A 13,241-nucleotide genomic window follows, 5' to 3' on the forward strand; every position below is an offset into this window, starting at 1 on the left:
GAAGGGCCCCACTGAGGGAAAAGCAAGAGATTACAGAGGGTACGGAATTTAAGGAGGTACTTGCTCCCTGCATTTGTGCCCAACCTCAAGAGTGAGCACCCAGCACTGGGGACCCTCCATGTCTGAGGCCTCATCCTAGTGCTCACCCCACGGCTAGGAAAAGCGGTGACCCTTAAATATTCATGGCCAACAGTGGATAGTATGAGCTGAATTTTGTTTCATTTTATTTCTGTTAGATAGAGGAGAAATGCTCCTATATGAAAAAGTATCTTTGATACCCGAAATATCAAACTAAAGAATTACCTATTTTATGCACAGTGATTTGTCACTAAATATACAAAATATGAATATGAGTAATTTGTTACATTTATTTATTTAGCTGTGCCTGTTCCCTGACCAAGGACTGAACCTGGGCCCTCTGCCTTGGGAATGCAGAGTCTTAGTCACCTGGCCACTAGAGAAGTCCCAAGTCTGTTATATTTAAGTAAGGCAAATATAAAGCAAAAGAAGGGAATTCCTTGGCAGTACAGTGGTTAGGATTTGCTCGATGCTTTCACTGCCGTGGCCCAGGTTCGAATTCCAGGGAAACTAAGATCTTGAAAGCTGCATCACATGGCCAAAAAAAAAAAAAAGAGAGAGAGAGAGAATAAAGCAAAAGTAAATATTAACTGCTAAAAAGGCCCTCACCCCGTTTACCTTCTTCACCCTCTCCTGTGCACAAACGATAGCACAGATGCCTCAGTTCTCTTTCTGGGTCTTGAGGAAAATTGCTCCTGGCTTGGGGACTGTCTTGGCAGGCTAAGGAATGAAGCAGGCAAGCACCCAGACACAGCAGAAGCCCTGATTCAAAATCCAGCAGGAAATAAACTAATGGGAAAGCGTATTTCCGGAGACTCAAGATAAAGGAACCTTTAAAGTCTCTTAAGTATAGGTTTTCCAGTAACATATAACACATGGTCCTTTCTTTGGAATGATGATAGAACTGTTTTTCTTTCCTTTTTGTTTGGTTATAATGAAGTTTCTGGGCAGTGCATCAAAACACAGACCTGCGATCGATTTTAGGAATTCCTTTATGCATGGGCGTTGTTTTACCTTTCTGGTGTGCCAGCCCAAGTATCTAACAGTGAGATAGAGCTGTCTCTGCCTGGAGGTACCTTGGGCTATTTATATATAAATGGACAGAAGAAAACTGGGTTTGAGCTCAATGATGTGGCCTCATTTTCTTCCAGAAGCAGACAAGAGGACCCTGTGGTAGTAACACAACTGAATAAGTGTTTTTGAAATACTTCGTTCTGATAAACCCATAAGCCATGTTCACATTTGGGGTTGAAAGCATGCTCTGTCCTCATAAATTCTTCTGAGGGTCTTCCAGGAATTTACCCAAGAAGCAAGCCAGTGTATCAGGTGATGTGAATTTCCTTTATGTAAATAAGAGGCAATATGTTCAGTGAAGTGGATGAAGCTTTGGACTCAGACATACAGCTTCAAAACCCAGTTATGTCTCTGACCAGCTGTGTGTCCTTAGGCAAGGTGGAATTCTGTAAACAAATATAAAGAATTTCATTTTGACCTTTGTTAGTTTCCTCTTTCTCTCTGGTCTTCTCTGCTATAGATAGATTCAGTGGAAAAATAGAGCAATGTAGAATTTACCCTGTATGGCATTTGAGGCAGCAGTATAAGCTGTGTTAAGTCGATTTTAGTATTATTCTTCTGGCCAGAAAAGGTGAAAGTGTACTTTCCTGGCTTTCCTTTTCCTCACTGACCCCTCCCCTGAAGTCTCACTGTCCACTTCCCCTTCTTTTCCTGACTCCTAAAAATTGGATTTTTAGCCATGAAATTAAAAGACGCTTACTCCTTGGAAGGAAAGTTATGACCAACCTAGATAGCATATTGAAAAGCAGAGACATTGCTTTGCCAACAAAGGTCCGTCTAGTCAAGGCTATGGTTTTTTCCTGTGGTCATGTATGGATGTGAGAGTTGGACTGTGAAGAAGGCTGAGCGCTGAAGAATTGATGCTTTTGAACTGTGGTGTTGGAGAAGACTCTTGAGAGTCCCTTGGACTGCAAGGAGATCCCACCAGTCCATTCTGAAGGAGATCAGCCCTGGGATTTCTTTGGAAGGAATGATGCTAAAGCTGAAACTCCAGCACTTTGGCCACCTCATGCGAAGAGTTGATTCATTGGAAAAGACTCTGATGCTGGGAGGGATTGGGGGCAGAAGGAGAAGGGGACGACAGAAGATGAGATGGCTGGATGGCATCACTGACTCGATGGACGTGAGTCTGAGTGAACTTCGGGAGTTGGTGATGGACAGGGAGGCCTGGCGTGCTGCGATTCATGGGATCGCAAAGAGTCAGACACGACTGAGCAACTGAACTGAATTGAAAAATTGGATTGCTCCTGAGCTGTGTCTCAGCATCTCTTTACTGTGTTTGGTTGGTCTCCTGGCTTTAAATATGCAGGTGACCTCTAAATGCTTATGTGTGGTCCTCGGTGAGTCCCCTGAACTCAGACTCACATATCCAACTATCGCCCTTTGCAGTGGTGTTCAATAAGCATCTAAAACTGAGCATGGCCAAAGGAGACTTCTCACCTCCTCCTCTCTCCTTTCCCCACTCAGTCTTCCCCACTGGAGGGAGCCAGTGTCATGCCAGCTTATCATCTAGGTGTGTGCTCATCTGTCAGCTCTTCAGAGAGGCCTTCTCTGTCCATCCTTTCTAGAATTCTCCCCACTTCTTGATCATTCCCCCATCCTCGCTCCCAGAGAACAGGGATCTTACCCATTGTTTGTTTACTGCTATGATCTCAGTACCGCAGAGAATGCTAGACGCAGAACGAGAGCTTACTAAATATTTATTGAATGAAAGAAACACTGAATAAATGAATGAGTGAAAAAAAAGAAGAAAGCAACTTAACAAAGAATTTGCTGATGATTGGAGTGTCGAATGAAAAGAATTGGCTCAATTCTAGAGATGTTCCTTAAGTTGATTTTTTTTTAATCTAATTCATGCATTCCTTATGAATTTTCTTCAGTGAATTTGGGCTTCAGGGATAACTAGAGTAGTTAGGGGTCTTGAGGAAAAATATTTACGTTTAAGCAGTTTGGGGATCTAATAGTAGCAGTCATTGATGAAAAGATCCTGAGTTCAGAGACTTTAAATGCAAAATTCGATGATTATTAGGTGCTTTAATTTTCAAAGTACAGTCGAATTGCTTCCCGGTCATCAGAATCTTTGTGGAAGTCCCCCATCGTTTTTACCCTGTTGAGAGTGAGCGTGATGGGTGGAAACAGGCTGCCATGTTCAGATCTGCAGTGTCTGGCTGGAAGGATGTCTTACAAGGAGGTCTCTTTGGAACTGACTTCTGAGTGTTAATTTCTTCTACCAGGAGATCAGTAAACGACCCTTTCCACCTGCTGCCATCCGAATTTGGAATTTGGTGGCTTCATTGAATTTTGTTTCTGCTGGATGAATTTCCCAATCAGTTTCGAGGAGAAAGGAGATGGCATTTTTTTTTTTACATCTCTGCTGCTCTGCCAGCTTCTGTTTGCAGGGACGATTCTCTGCATCCAAATTAAACTTCAGATGATGGTATTTTGCCCCTTTGCAAACTGATGAGTTGGGAAGCCTCGTGCTTATGAAAGCACTGGCTTGCTGTCTTTGGCCAGTATCTAGATTGTGAACTGGTGAAATTTTGAAAACAAAATCCCCGCTGGCCACAATAAGCAAGTTGAATATAGAAACTACAGTGCCACCTGCTGGCATTCTGAGGGAAATGCAAGTGATGCTTAGGAGAAGCACTTATGTAACAAAATAGATCAAAAACGCAAATCCAAGGATAAATATTTGAAATGCATAGTAATTTGAAGAAAGTAGGTAAAAATAATGAAGTTATAAGTCAGCGTTTTAGAGAGGGAAATATCGACTCATTTTGTGATAACTATGTAATAGAACATAAATTTTCTGTAATGTGAATTTTGGAAAAATGGGTTGAAAAATTAGAAATCAATGTTTGAATTTTTCAGACAACTTTATATGCACTATATCCAGGTAGGGAGACTTGAGTATATTTTGGAAAGACAACCAAGCTAACAGTGCCTCAGTACAGCTCCTTGCTGGCCTCTAACCAGTCAGGGAGCCTTGTGCCTCTGGAGACTAGGCTTTCCTGCAAAACTGGGGTTGAATTAAACAGTGGGTAAAATTCCTTACAACTCAATAAAGCATATTATTCTAAATCAGCAAAGGACTGGAAAAAACTACTATTTCTTTAGACCATTTTCCCATGGAAACATTTCTTTCAGGAAAAGTGAAAGACATATACATATTTTTAGTTTCTTACATAGTTCACTAGTTTATCAAGAGCTAGGGATAGTTGAAATGTTTGGTACTAAGCCATTAGGTCAAGACTTTCCTAGTCCTAAGAGCGAGTCTAAAACTCGATGTGCCACTTCCTTTGCTGTCAGAGGTCATCTACAGAAAGCCTGCTGATGGTGCTGGTTGGTCATAGCTGGTTGCCATAAGGTAGACTGAGCTACAAATGCAACAGAATAAAATTAAAAAAAAAAGTTTAAGAATTCAAACCTTCAGCATCAATATTACTTTCCTGCCTTAATCCCCACTCACCTAGCCAGGGCTTCACTCTGTTGTCTGCGGGCGTTGTGCCTGGCTTCTCCCTTTGTGACCCTGAGCACTTGGCTCGAATGTGTGGCCGCTGCTTCTCCTCCAGTTCCTCGTCCTTCCTGTTCTTACTTCCACCACCCCGTGCCCCTCCCCTCCTTCCCCGTCGTCCGTCAGCTGTTGCTTCTCCTTCTTCGCGCGTATTTATTCCCTTTTGTCATCCTCCCCCCTTTGTGAGCTCCACTTCTTCATGATTGTCCATGTACCTTACTCACAGTAGCATCAACACTGAGTCATTGTACCGAAAGAATGAAACTTTGAGGTGGTTGTTTCATGGAAGCCTTTCAGGTAAATATTTGTTTAGGTATTTCCATTTACTGTGTGGATCAAAAGGAAGAGAGTGTATTTTGGAAGCTAAATCTGGCAAAATGTGTTGAAAGGTAGGTTTTCCTTTTGTCTTTTTGTGTTGGCGGCATGGTAGTATGGGCGAGAAACTCGGCTACAGGTCTAGCTCTTCAGTAGTCGAGTCCTTTCCCCTGTTTTCTGTTCTTTGTTCTTAACTCTGTCCCCTCATGGACAGTAGGAGTCAATCCACCTTTTGTGCTAGTCAGAAACACTTTTCTCGCAGACTTGGGCTCTGAAGGTGCTTCCATTCTCAAATGTCGGTCAGCCATCAGCCAGCATCGATGCAGTTATTCCAAAGAGAGATGACTTATCACAGGTGGCTCTGCATGAGAGGAAGACCCCAGCCCCTGTCTGGTCAACTTAAGTTCTGTAGGTTCTTTTTTGGTCACTATATTGGGCAAAAAGTTCACTCAGGTTCTTCTGTAAGATATTATGGAATAACTCGAGTAAACTTTTGGGCCAACACAGTACTTCTCTTCCTGATTGTTTCCGTGGAACTCTGCCCTTCTCACACTAAAGAGTATTTCACCGGATGCCGCCTCCGCGCTCTGCCCTGGGTGGATATAGGTGCAGTGGAGATTCAGGCGTACATCCTCTGAGCTCCCCTGCTTGTGTTCTGATGCAGATTCCTTCTTCCTGGCTTTCCTGCTCAGCAAACTCAGGGACACTGTGCTTACCTCTCACTCTGGACCCACCTGGTGGAAGATGCTGTTCCACCTTGGCTCTTCCCCTTTTGAAAAAAAACAATGTGAACTTTCTTTGGTTCTTCTGCCTTCTTTCTTTAAGTTGGCATCTGTCTATGTATTTTCTGGAGAAAGGTTTAATCACCTGGTCTGGGACCGAGTTCACATTTCAGGTTCACACACTGGCAGCCTGGGGAGGGGAGGGTATGGGCCAAATCAGATGCCCAGACATGTATTAATGAACTTGGACACATTTTTAAAAACATTGAGTTATTTGCCATCACTTAAAAAGGTGAAGCTCTTGTGAAAAAAAAAAAAAAGTGTATACTTCTGGCTTCACTTTGCACCTGGAGGATCTAGTGAGACATGTAGCCCACTTGCCAGATGGCAGCAAGCGACCAGAGGAGCTGCATCCTGGCTGCTCCCTACCTGGGGCTTCCGGTCTCCTGTGGCTTGTCCTTGGACCTCTGCACCTCCTGACCTCTCCTCCAGATGACCACCTTACTCATATACTGGGACTATCTTCTCATTATGACCCATCTGCTGGGTCTGTGTTCTCATTGGTCTTTCCCATTTATATGAAAGACTTTTTTAAAAAAAGCATTTATGTATTTATTTATTTGACCTGTGAGGTCTTAGTTGTGGCACGCGGGGATTGTTGTTGTGGCTCCGTAGTTGTGGGGCACGGCTGTGGGCCTAGTTGCTCCGTCACGTGTGGGGTCTTAGTTCCCTGACCAGGGATTGAACCCGCGTCCCCTCCCTTGCAATTGGATTCGTAACCACTGGACCACCAAGGACGTCCCTGAAGGACCTCTTAATGGAAATAACTTAGCATGTAGATAATGATTCACAGAAATGACAGATACTTCAATGATCACCCAGTCAAGTCCATTCCCTTCATTTAATATAGGTCGTACCCTGGAGTGAATCTTTAATTAGTGTTGACAAGTGGCACATTAGCATGTTTCTAGAAAGGTGGCAGATGGCTGGGAAAGGCTGTTGGTTAATATTCTGTAGAAATTTGCCGGGCTCCGTTAAGCTGATTGATGCTGGGTCTCACTAGTTAGGAGGGTCTTCAGGTCTCACATGAAGGTAAGGTTCCTTGATAATCACACTTGTTTTTCTTTTGTAGGAATCCTCTCCATAAGTCAAACTCGGAAGACAGCTCTGTAGGTCAGTACCACTTTTCTTGGTTTAACCATTGCTAATGAATTATTTCCTTTTGATGCTTTATAGACCATATAAATATGTGAACACACAAAACCTACAAAGAACCCTTCCATCCAGAAATAAACGTTGTTAAGATTTTGACAGCTTTCCCCTTATTTTCTGTGTTTATGTGGGTTTTAAAAAGCATAATTTGGATCATATTCTACAACTGAATATATCCTGAGCATGTCCCTATATGATTGAGTCCTTTTCACAGTAAAATTCTAGAGTCTGCATAGTAATCTGTCATGTTGGGTATGCCATAATTCAGACAGCCAGTCTCTTCTTTGCTGGGCTTGTAAGTTGTTTGCAGTTTTTTCTCTATCACAGAGAAGTGCTGCTACCCCTGAAAATCCTTGAGCCTACCCATGATCATGTCTTTAGGGTGTGTGCTCAGTTGTTCAGTCGTGTCGCTCTCATTGCAACCCCATGGCCTGTAGCCCGCCAGGCTCCTCTGTCCATGGAATTTCCCAGGCAAGAACACTGGAGTGGGTTGCCATTTCCTTCTCCAGTCTTTAGGGTAAATCCTTCAATTTGGAGCTTTTGAACGAAAGATTATGCACAATTTATATGTTCTGTAGTTTATTTCCTTGGTTATAAAATCGACTTTTCTAATTTTGTCACATTTTATTCTGTTTTGCTCCAAGAAAGTCTGGCAAAGTAGTCATAATTAGGAGCGTAAGTGCTGAAGTCAGTCTTTGATTAGGATTTGAATCGTGACTCTACCAGCTGCCTAGTTATGACCTCGGGCAAGTCGCTTGTCTCTCTAAGCCTTGGTTTTCTCATCCACCAAATGGAAATAGGAATACATCATATGTTCAGCGTTAGTGAGCGTTAAGTGAGATATGCCATTAGATACAAAGTGGATATGGTCAATGCTGGAGATTGTTAGGTCTTGCCATTTTTTTTTTAAAGCTGCACACCCATTTCAAAAATATTAAAATGGGAGGAGAGGAGAGTATAGCTTACAAGAAAGTGAAAGTGAAAATCACTCAGCTGTGTCCGACTCTTTACGAGCCCATGGACTATACAGTCCATGGAATTCTCCAGACCAGAATACTGGAGTGGGTAGCTGTTCCCTTCTCTGGGGGATCTTCCCAACCCAGGGATCGAACCCAAGTCTTCCGCACTGCAGGCGAATTCTTTACCAGCTGAGCCACCAGGGAAGCATAGCTTACAAGAGAAAAATCCTATTCTGAGATTGCCTGAGAGAGAGGTATTACTAATCCCGTTTCTGCTGCCACCTTTCATGGCTGATACTTGCTGTCTTGTTTAGCCCAAAGGCAGCAGGCACCTTCCAGATGCTGAGAGCAGAGGCAGCCTCAGGCCCCGGGCTCTGGTTTCCCTCCAGTGGTTCTGGGGGTTGTCAGAGCGTAGTGAGGGCATCCTGCTTTGACAAATGATGCCCTTAGCATGGGAGCCCTAGGCATGGGGTTTCCATGGGTCTGTTTCATGCTGCACTGCCTGGCACCACCAGTCTATACCATGGAAGCCAATAGCATGTCACTCCACAGGGCCCTGTTTCCAGCAACCAGACCCCAAACGGGTGATGAAGCCGCAGCTTCGGGTGTGCCCTGTCCCTGAGAACAGATAGGGCTGCCGCCGCTTCATTTGATTTTTAAAGAATAAAGGGCCACCCTGTTCTTTCCTTTTCCTCACTTGACCCCTCTCCTCTTGCTTTTTAAAAAGTATTACATGTTCCTGAGGATCACAGGCCGACCAGATAGGAAAAATGTCTAGCCATGACAGTGAATTTGTGTTTCACATCAAAGTCACCCAGAACCATCTGGGAAAGATGGAGGTGTAGGGGGGCGTGTCTAGTTGGGAGATGTCACAGCAGGGTGGCAGTTTGCTTTTCTCATCACGGTGCCCTGGGTGAGCTGTAGGTAGGTCACCAGGTAACCTGAGTATCAGAGAGGTGGGACTCACACCCCGCCCATGTCATAGCTAGACCCACACCAAAGGGAGAAGGGTGGGTCAGCCCCACAGACCTGTGAAACCAGCCTGACTCACCAGTGTGCCCAGCATACATCAACCATTCTGTTCTCTTCACAAAGCTGGGATAACAGAAAAAAATCAAGGGTAGATCAACAACAGAAATAACAACAAAACAAAGTTAACTTTTTAAAGCATCCTATTTGTGGTTCAGTTGAAATCATTGTGGCTGAGACCAAGGGGGGAAACTATACCACAAGACAAGGCAGAATTAGACACAGTAGTTAAACAGACATCAAAGTGAGTATAAGTATGCATGTTTTGCCTGCTTTTTTTTTTGATGTTTCTTTATTTCTCGTCTTAACTCCATTGTACCATTTCTTGCTCTTAGGAAATTTGCATTTCTTTTAAACAACTTTATAGGCATTTCTAAGTCTTTTCACAAAACTGAAAGAGAAAAACTGTCTTTTTTTGTGAAATCAAAGTATTCTGACAAGCTTTGAATTGTAAGGAAGAGGTTACTTTGGTTATTAATGAATTTATTGCTTGTGCCTTTTTTTAAAGGAAAGGGAGATTGGAAGAAGAAAAATAAGTATTTCTGGCAGAACTTCCGAAAGAATCAGAAAGGAATAATGAGACAGACTTCAAAAGGTACTGTAACACAGCTGGCGGACAGTAGGTCCTTTCAGCTCTAAAATGTTAAGACGTTTGGGCTGCTAATCTAAATGGATGCTGTAAGTTAGAATAAGTCATTGCATGTGCCCATAAACTGTTCAGCTTTTCTGACATTCCTATCATTACTTTAAGACTTCATCCCAGTGGGTTTTCTTTTTTTCTTTTCTTTTTTTTTTAAATCAAAGAAAACAAAATGGAAAGAGTTCACAGCCCTTTCTTTCCATAGATCTGACAGCAGAGACCAAATCTTTCCTTTTCTCAATCACATCAACCTCAGGGAGATCTTTCCTGGCCAAGATCGGCCCTAAAAGGGTCTAGAAAGTCTTGGCGTTTGTTAGTTTTGGACCCTCCCCCCTGCCCTGCCACTTGGGGCCTTTGCAGTCTTCTGAACTCTGGTGCTTTTCTGTGGCAGGGACAGTTACGGGGCTGTTCCCCCGGAAACTCTGTCTAATGGGCTGACATCATGGGAATTTGCCCAGGCTGCTTTGTGAAGGGAGTCCTGCCCTCCTCTTGGCCATGTCTTTTGTTGTTGTTTATATAGTAAGTAAATATGTCATCCCTTTGAGGCCCAGTTATATAATTTATGTTTCTCCAGCATTCAGACAGGGAGGGGAAACAAAGCTACTTCCAGATTGCAGTCTGGCTGGATAAGGTTATCATTAGATGAACATTTTTAGTTGCTCACCACTGGCATGACTTCTTTTCTTTCACGAAATCTCAGTGTCCTACCCTGTGCAGAATACACAGTTATTCATACACACGGAAACGAGAAACACAGGCAGCCTGTATGCCAGGGGCACACCTGGTTCCTTGGCAGTCATCAGTGGGCTTATTTAAGTTGTCTTGCTCTAAGGGAGTTATACTTAAACATTCACAGTTTCTCCTTTTTGGGGACACACCCAGCATCACTTGAGATTCAAAGTAAACCCCGGATTCTAACAAAATCTTATGTAGAAAGGAAGAAAAGGAGAGAGACGGCGGGAGGAAGCCAACAGTTCATCGGCTCACGTGGATTTCTTTTTAAACCCAAGCAACTCCCTCCACCACCGGAGGTGTTGCAGATAGTAAAATGAATCACCGCCAAGGCTCTCTCTCCCCTTACCTGGCACACACCATCACTCTTCTCGCACAAGGGGACTGAGTGGCGAAGGGAACTTGAGCGGTGTTTCTGGACTGATTGATTACAAAATGGAAATGAGATAAGGAAACACAGGGGAACATAAATTCCAAGGTAGGTTCTGACCGCGATGCATTCCCACAAGTCTGCAGCCAGACTCGTTTAGTCCGTAGTGCAGCATCCTGACGACACCGATGGTGGTGATGTGTGTGTGGGAAAGACGTGGTGGAGGAGAAAGGTGAGGGGTAAGAACTCCAGCTACATGTGACAGCACGTCTGCGCCTGACATAACCTCCCCACGCGCTGATCAGAGGCACCTACGCCAACGTGGCTCTCGTATTGAGAGCAGATGGCTATGTTCGCTTTTCAGGAAAACTCTGCCAAAGGATGCTAATCGAGGAGTTCTCTTTCCCTCTGCAGTTCTGGCTGCCTTCAATTCCAGACTGGAAGTTGAGTTCCCCTCACAGGGTGGAAACATATTTATGACAGAGGCACTTGCAGATATCCACATAGATAGTACCTTTCTTCTAATGAACTGAAAATACTTCACGCCTGTGATTATATTTACTTGTGCATGTCCCCTGAGGAACACCAGTCAAACTGTTTTATAAAAATCTAGGCTTTTACCTACTCCTGTATTCTTGCCTGGAGAGTTCCATGGAAAGAAGAGCTTGGCGGGCTACAGTCCACAAGGGACGCAAGGAGCTGGACACGACTGAGTGACTAACACACTTCACAGGCTTTTACCAGGCTGTGAGCTTTGCTCTGCGGCAGACACTGTGACCTTCAAGTTCTCTGTCTTGAAAGAGGATTCTCTTCCCATCTTCCATAGAAACATTTTCTTCTTGTTAATGTTTGAACTGGAAGGACATGGACAACCCTTGTCTGAAGAAGCCCAGGAGTGCTTGTCTCCTCTAACTGGATCTTTAAATTGGGTCTCTGCCTGACTGGTCACTCCAAACTCCCTGTTAGTCTTCTTCCAAAACTCCTCCACTATACCCTCTGTCACAAAATCTCTGATCATTTTGAAGGATTTGTTTCCATGGTAACATCCATATGTTCCTGGAGCTGTTTTCCAGTGAGACGGGCTCACTGGCTTCCCCAAATGCAGCCCATTCCTGCTCCTGTGGCTCCATCAAGAACAGGGTCCTGAATCACATCCTTTAGTCCTAGATGACACACAATCAAGACTGGCATCCTGTTTTATCTTTCTGTTATCTTTCTCATTCTTATTGTTTTTCTTCTTTGATCTCTAGGAGAAGATGTGGGTTACGTTGCAAGCGAGATAACAATGAGTGATGAGGAACGGATTCAGTTGATGATGATGGTCAAGGAAAAGATGATCACCATCGAAGAAGCGCTTGCTCGGGTAAGAGTGGATGTCTGGTTTACATTTGTGAGCACCTGACCTCCTTACATTGAAAAATGTTGAGGATGGCTATAGACTAAATGTTTTTGTCCTCCCCCCATCCCCCCAAATTTATATATTAAATCCTAATTTGGAGATGAGACCTTTGGAAGGTGATTAGCTCTTCAGAGTGGAGCCCTTATGAATGGGATTAGTGAGCTTATAAAAGAGGCCATGGGGAGCTCCTTTACCCCTTCCCCTGTGTGAGGACACATGCTGTCTGTGAACCAGGAAGTCAGGCATCATCAGACACTAAATCTGCCACCTCCTTGATCTTGGACTTCCCAGCCTCCAGCACTATGAGAAATTTCTGTTGTTTATAAGCCACCCGGTCTATGGTGATTGGTTATAGCAGCTCAAAGAGACTAGGACAGGGGCATCAAAGGGTAAATGGATAGACTGATAATGATAGATTACTCAGTAAACACCAAGGAAAAGTTAAACGGAACCATTATAAACGCTAGTTCTAAAAGAAGCCTTCTACAAATTAAACTTTGAATAAAAAGACAAGCTATATCTCTAAACCTTAAACTTTTGCTTGCTTTCATTTCTAAGTAGATATTAATTACAGTTTATTGTGTGTGTGTGTGTGTGTGTGTGTGTGTGTTTTGCTCTGAGTTAAATTAGGCATTAAAAGAAGCCTTTAGGACACTGGAGTAGCATTTATGATAGCAAGATAGCAGTTCCTAAGAGATTTCCCACTTTGTTGCCCAACTAACTGACTGATTAATTCTTGACTTTGACTTTGAATACTTGGTTCACATGGTAGACAAGTCATAAATTAGGCAGATTTAGAATTTCAGGTCACTAAGGAATCATTGAGTGAGGTATGACTTTACCATGAAACAGAATCTTGAAGGCATGAAACCTTGAAATAGTGACAAACATACTGAGAGATGGTTTAATCACTTAAGTCGTGTCCGACTCTTGCGACCCCACGGACTGTAGCCCTCCAGGCTCCTCTGTTCATGGGATTTTCCAGGCAAGAATACTGGAGTGAGTTGCCATTTCCCTCTCCAGGAAATCTTCCTGACAGGGATCGAACCTGGGTTGCGTGCATTGGCAGGCGGATTTTTTACTGCTGAGCCATCAGGAAAACCCAGCTAAATTTATAGAATACCCGACTGTACACATCAGTAATTTAAAAAAACATTTAATATGTTGCTGAGACAATCCTCGGGGAAAAAAATGCCT

At 43.5% G+C, this 13,241-nt stretch overlaps 1 protein-coding gene across 3 annotated transcripts in view; it reads left to right on the forward strand.

The window, feature by feature from the left end:
• The window catches only part of SASH1 (SAM and SH3 domain containing 1), a 259,539-nt gene that overhangs the window by 177,634 nt on the left and 68,664 nt on the right, over nucleotides 1-13,241 (forward strand). For all 3 annotated transcript variants that reach the window (XM_027551788.1, XM_027551789.1, XM_027551787.1), the window contains exons 5-7: nucleotides 6,836-6,876; nucleotides 9,412-9,498; nucleotides 11,896-12,008. In XM_027551788.1, coding sequence (XP_027407589.1) covers nucleotides 6,836-6,876; nucleotides 9,412-9,498; nucleotides 11,896-12,008 — 241 coding nt within the window. The remainder of the gene's footprint in view (nucleotides 1-6,835; nucleotides 6,877-9,411; nucleotides 9,499-11,895; nucleotides 12,009-13,241) is intronic.

Source organism: Bos indicus x Bos taurus, chromosome 9 (assembly GCF_003369695.1).
Source record: "Bos indicus x Bos taurus breed Angus x Brahman F1 hybrid chromosome 9, Bos_hybrid_MaternalHap_v2.0, whole genome shotgun sequence".
In the NCBI taxonomy this organism is placed as follows: domain Eukaryota; kingdom Metazoa; phylum Chordata; class Mammalia; order Artiodactyla; family Bovidae; genus Bos; species Bos indicus x Bos taurus.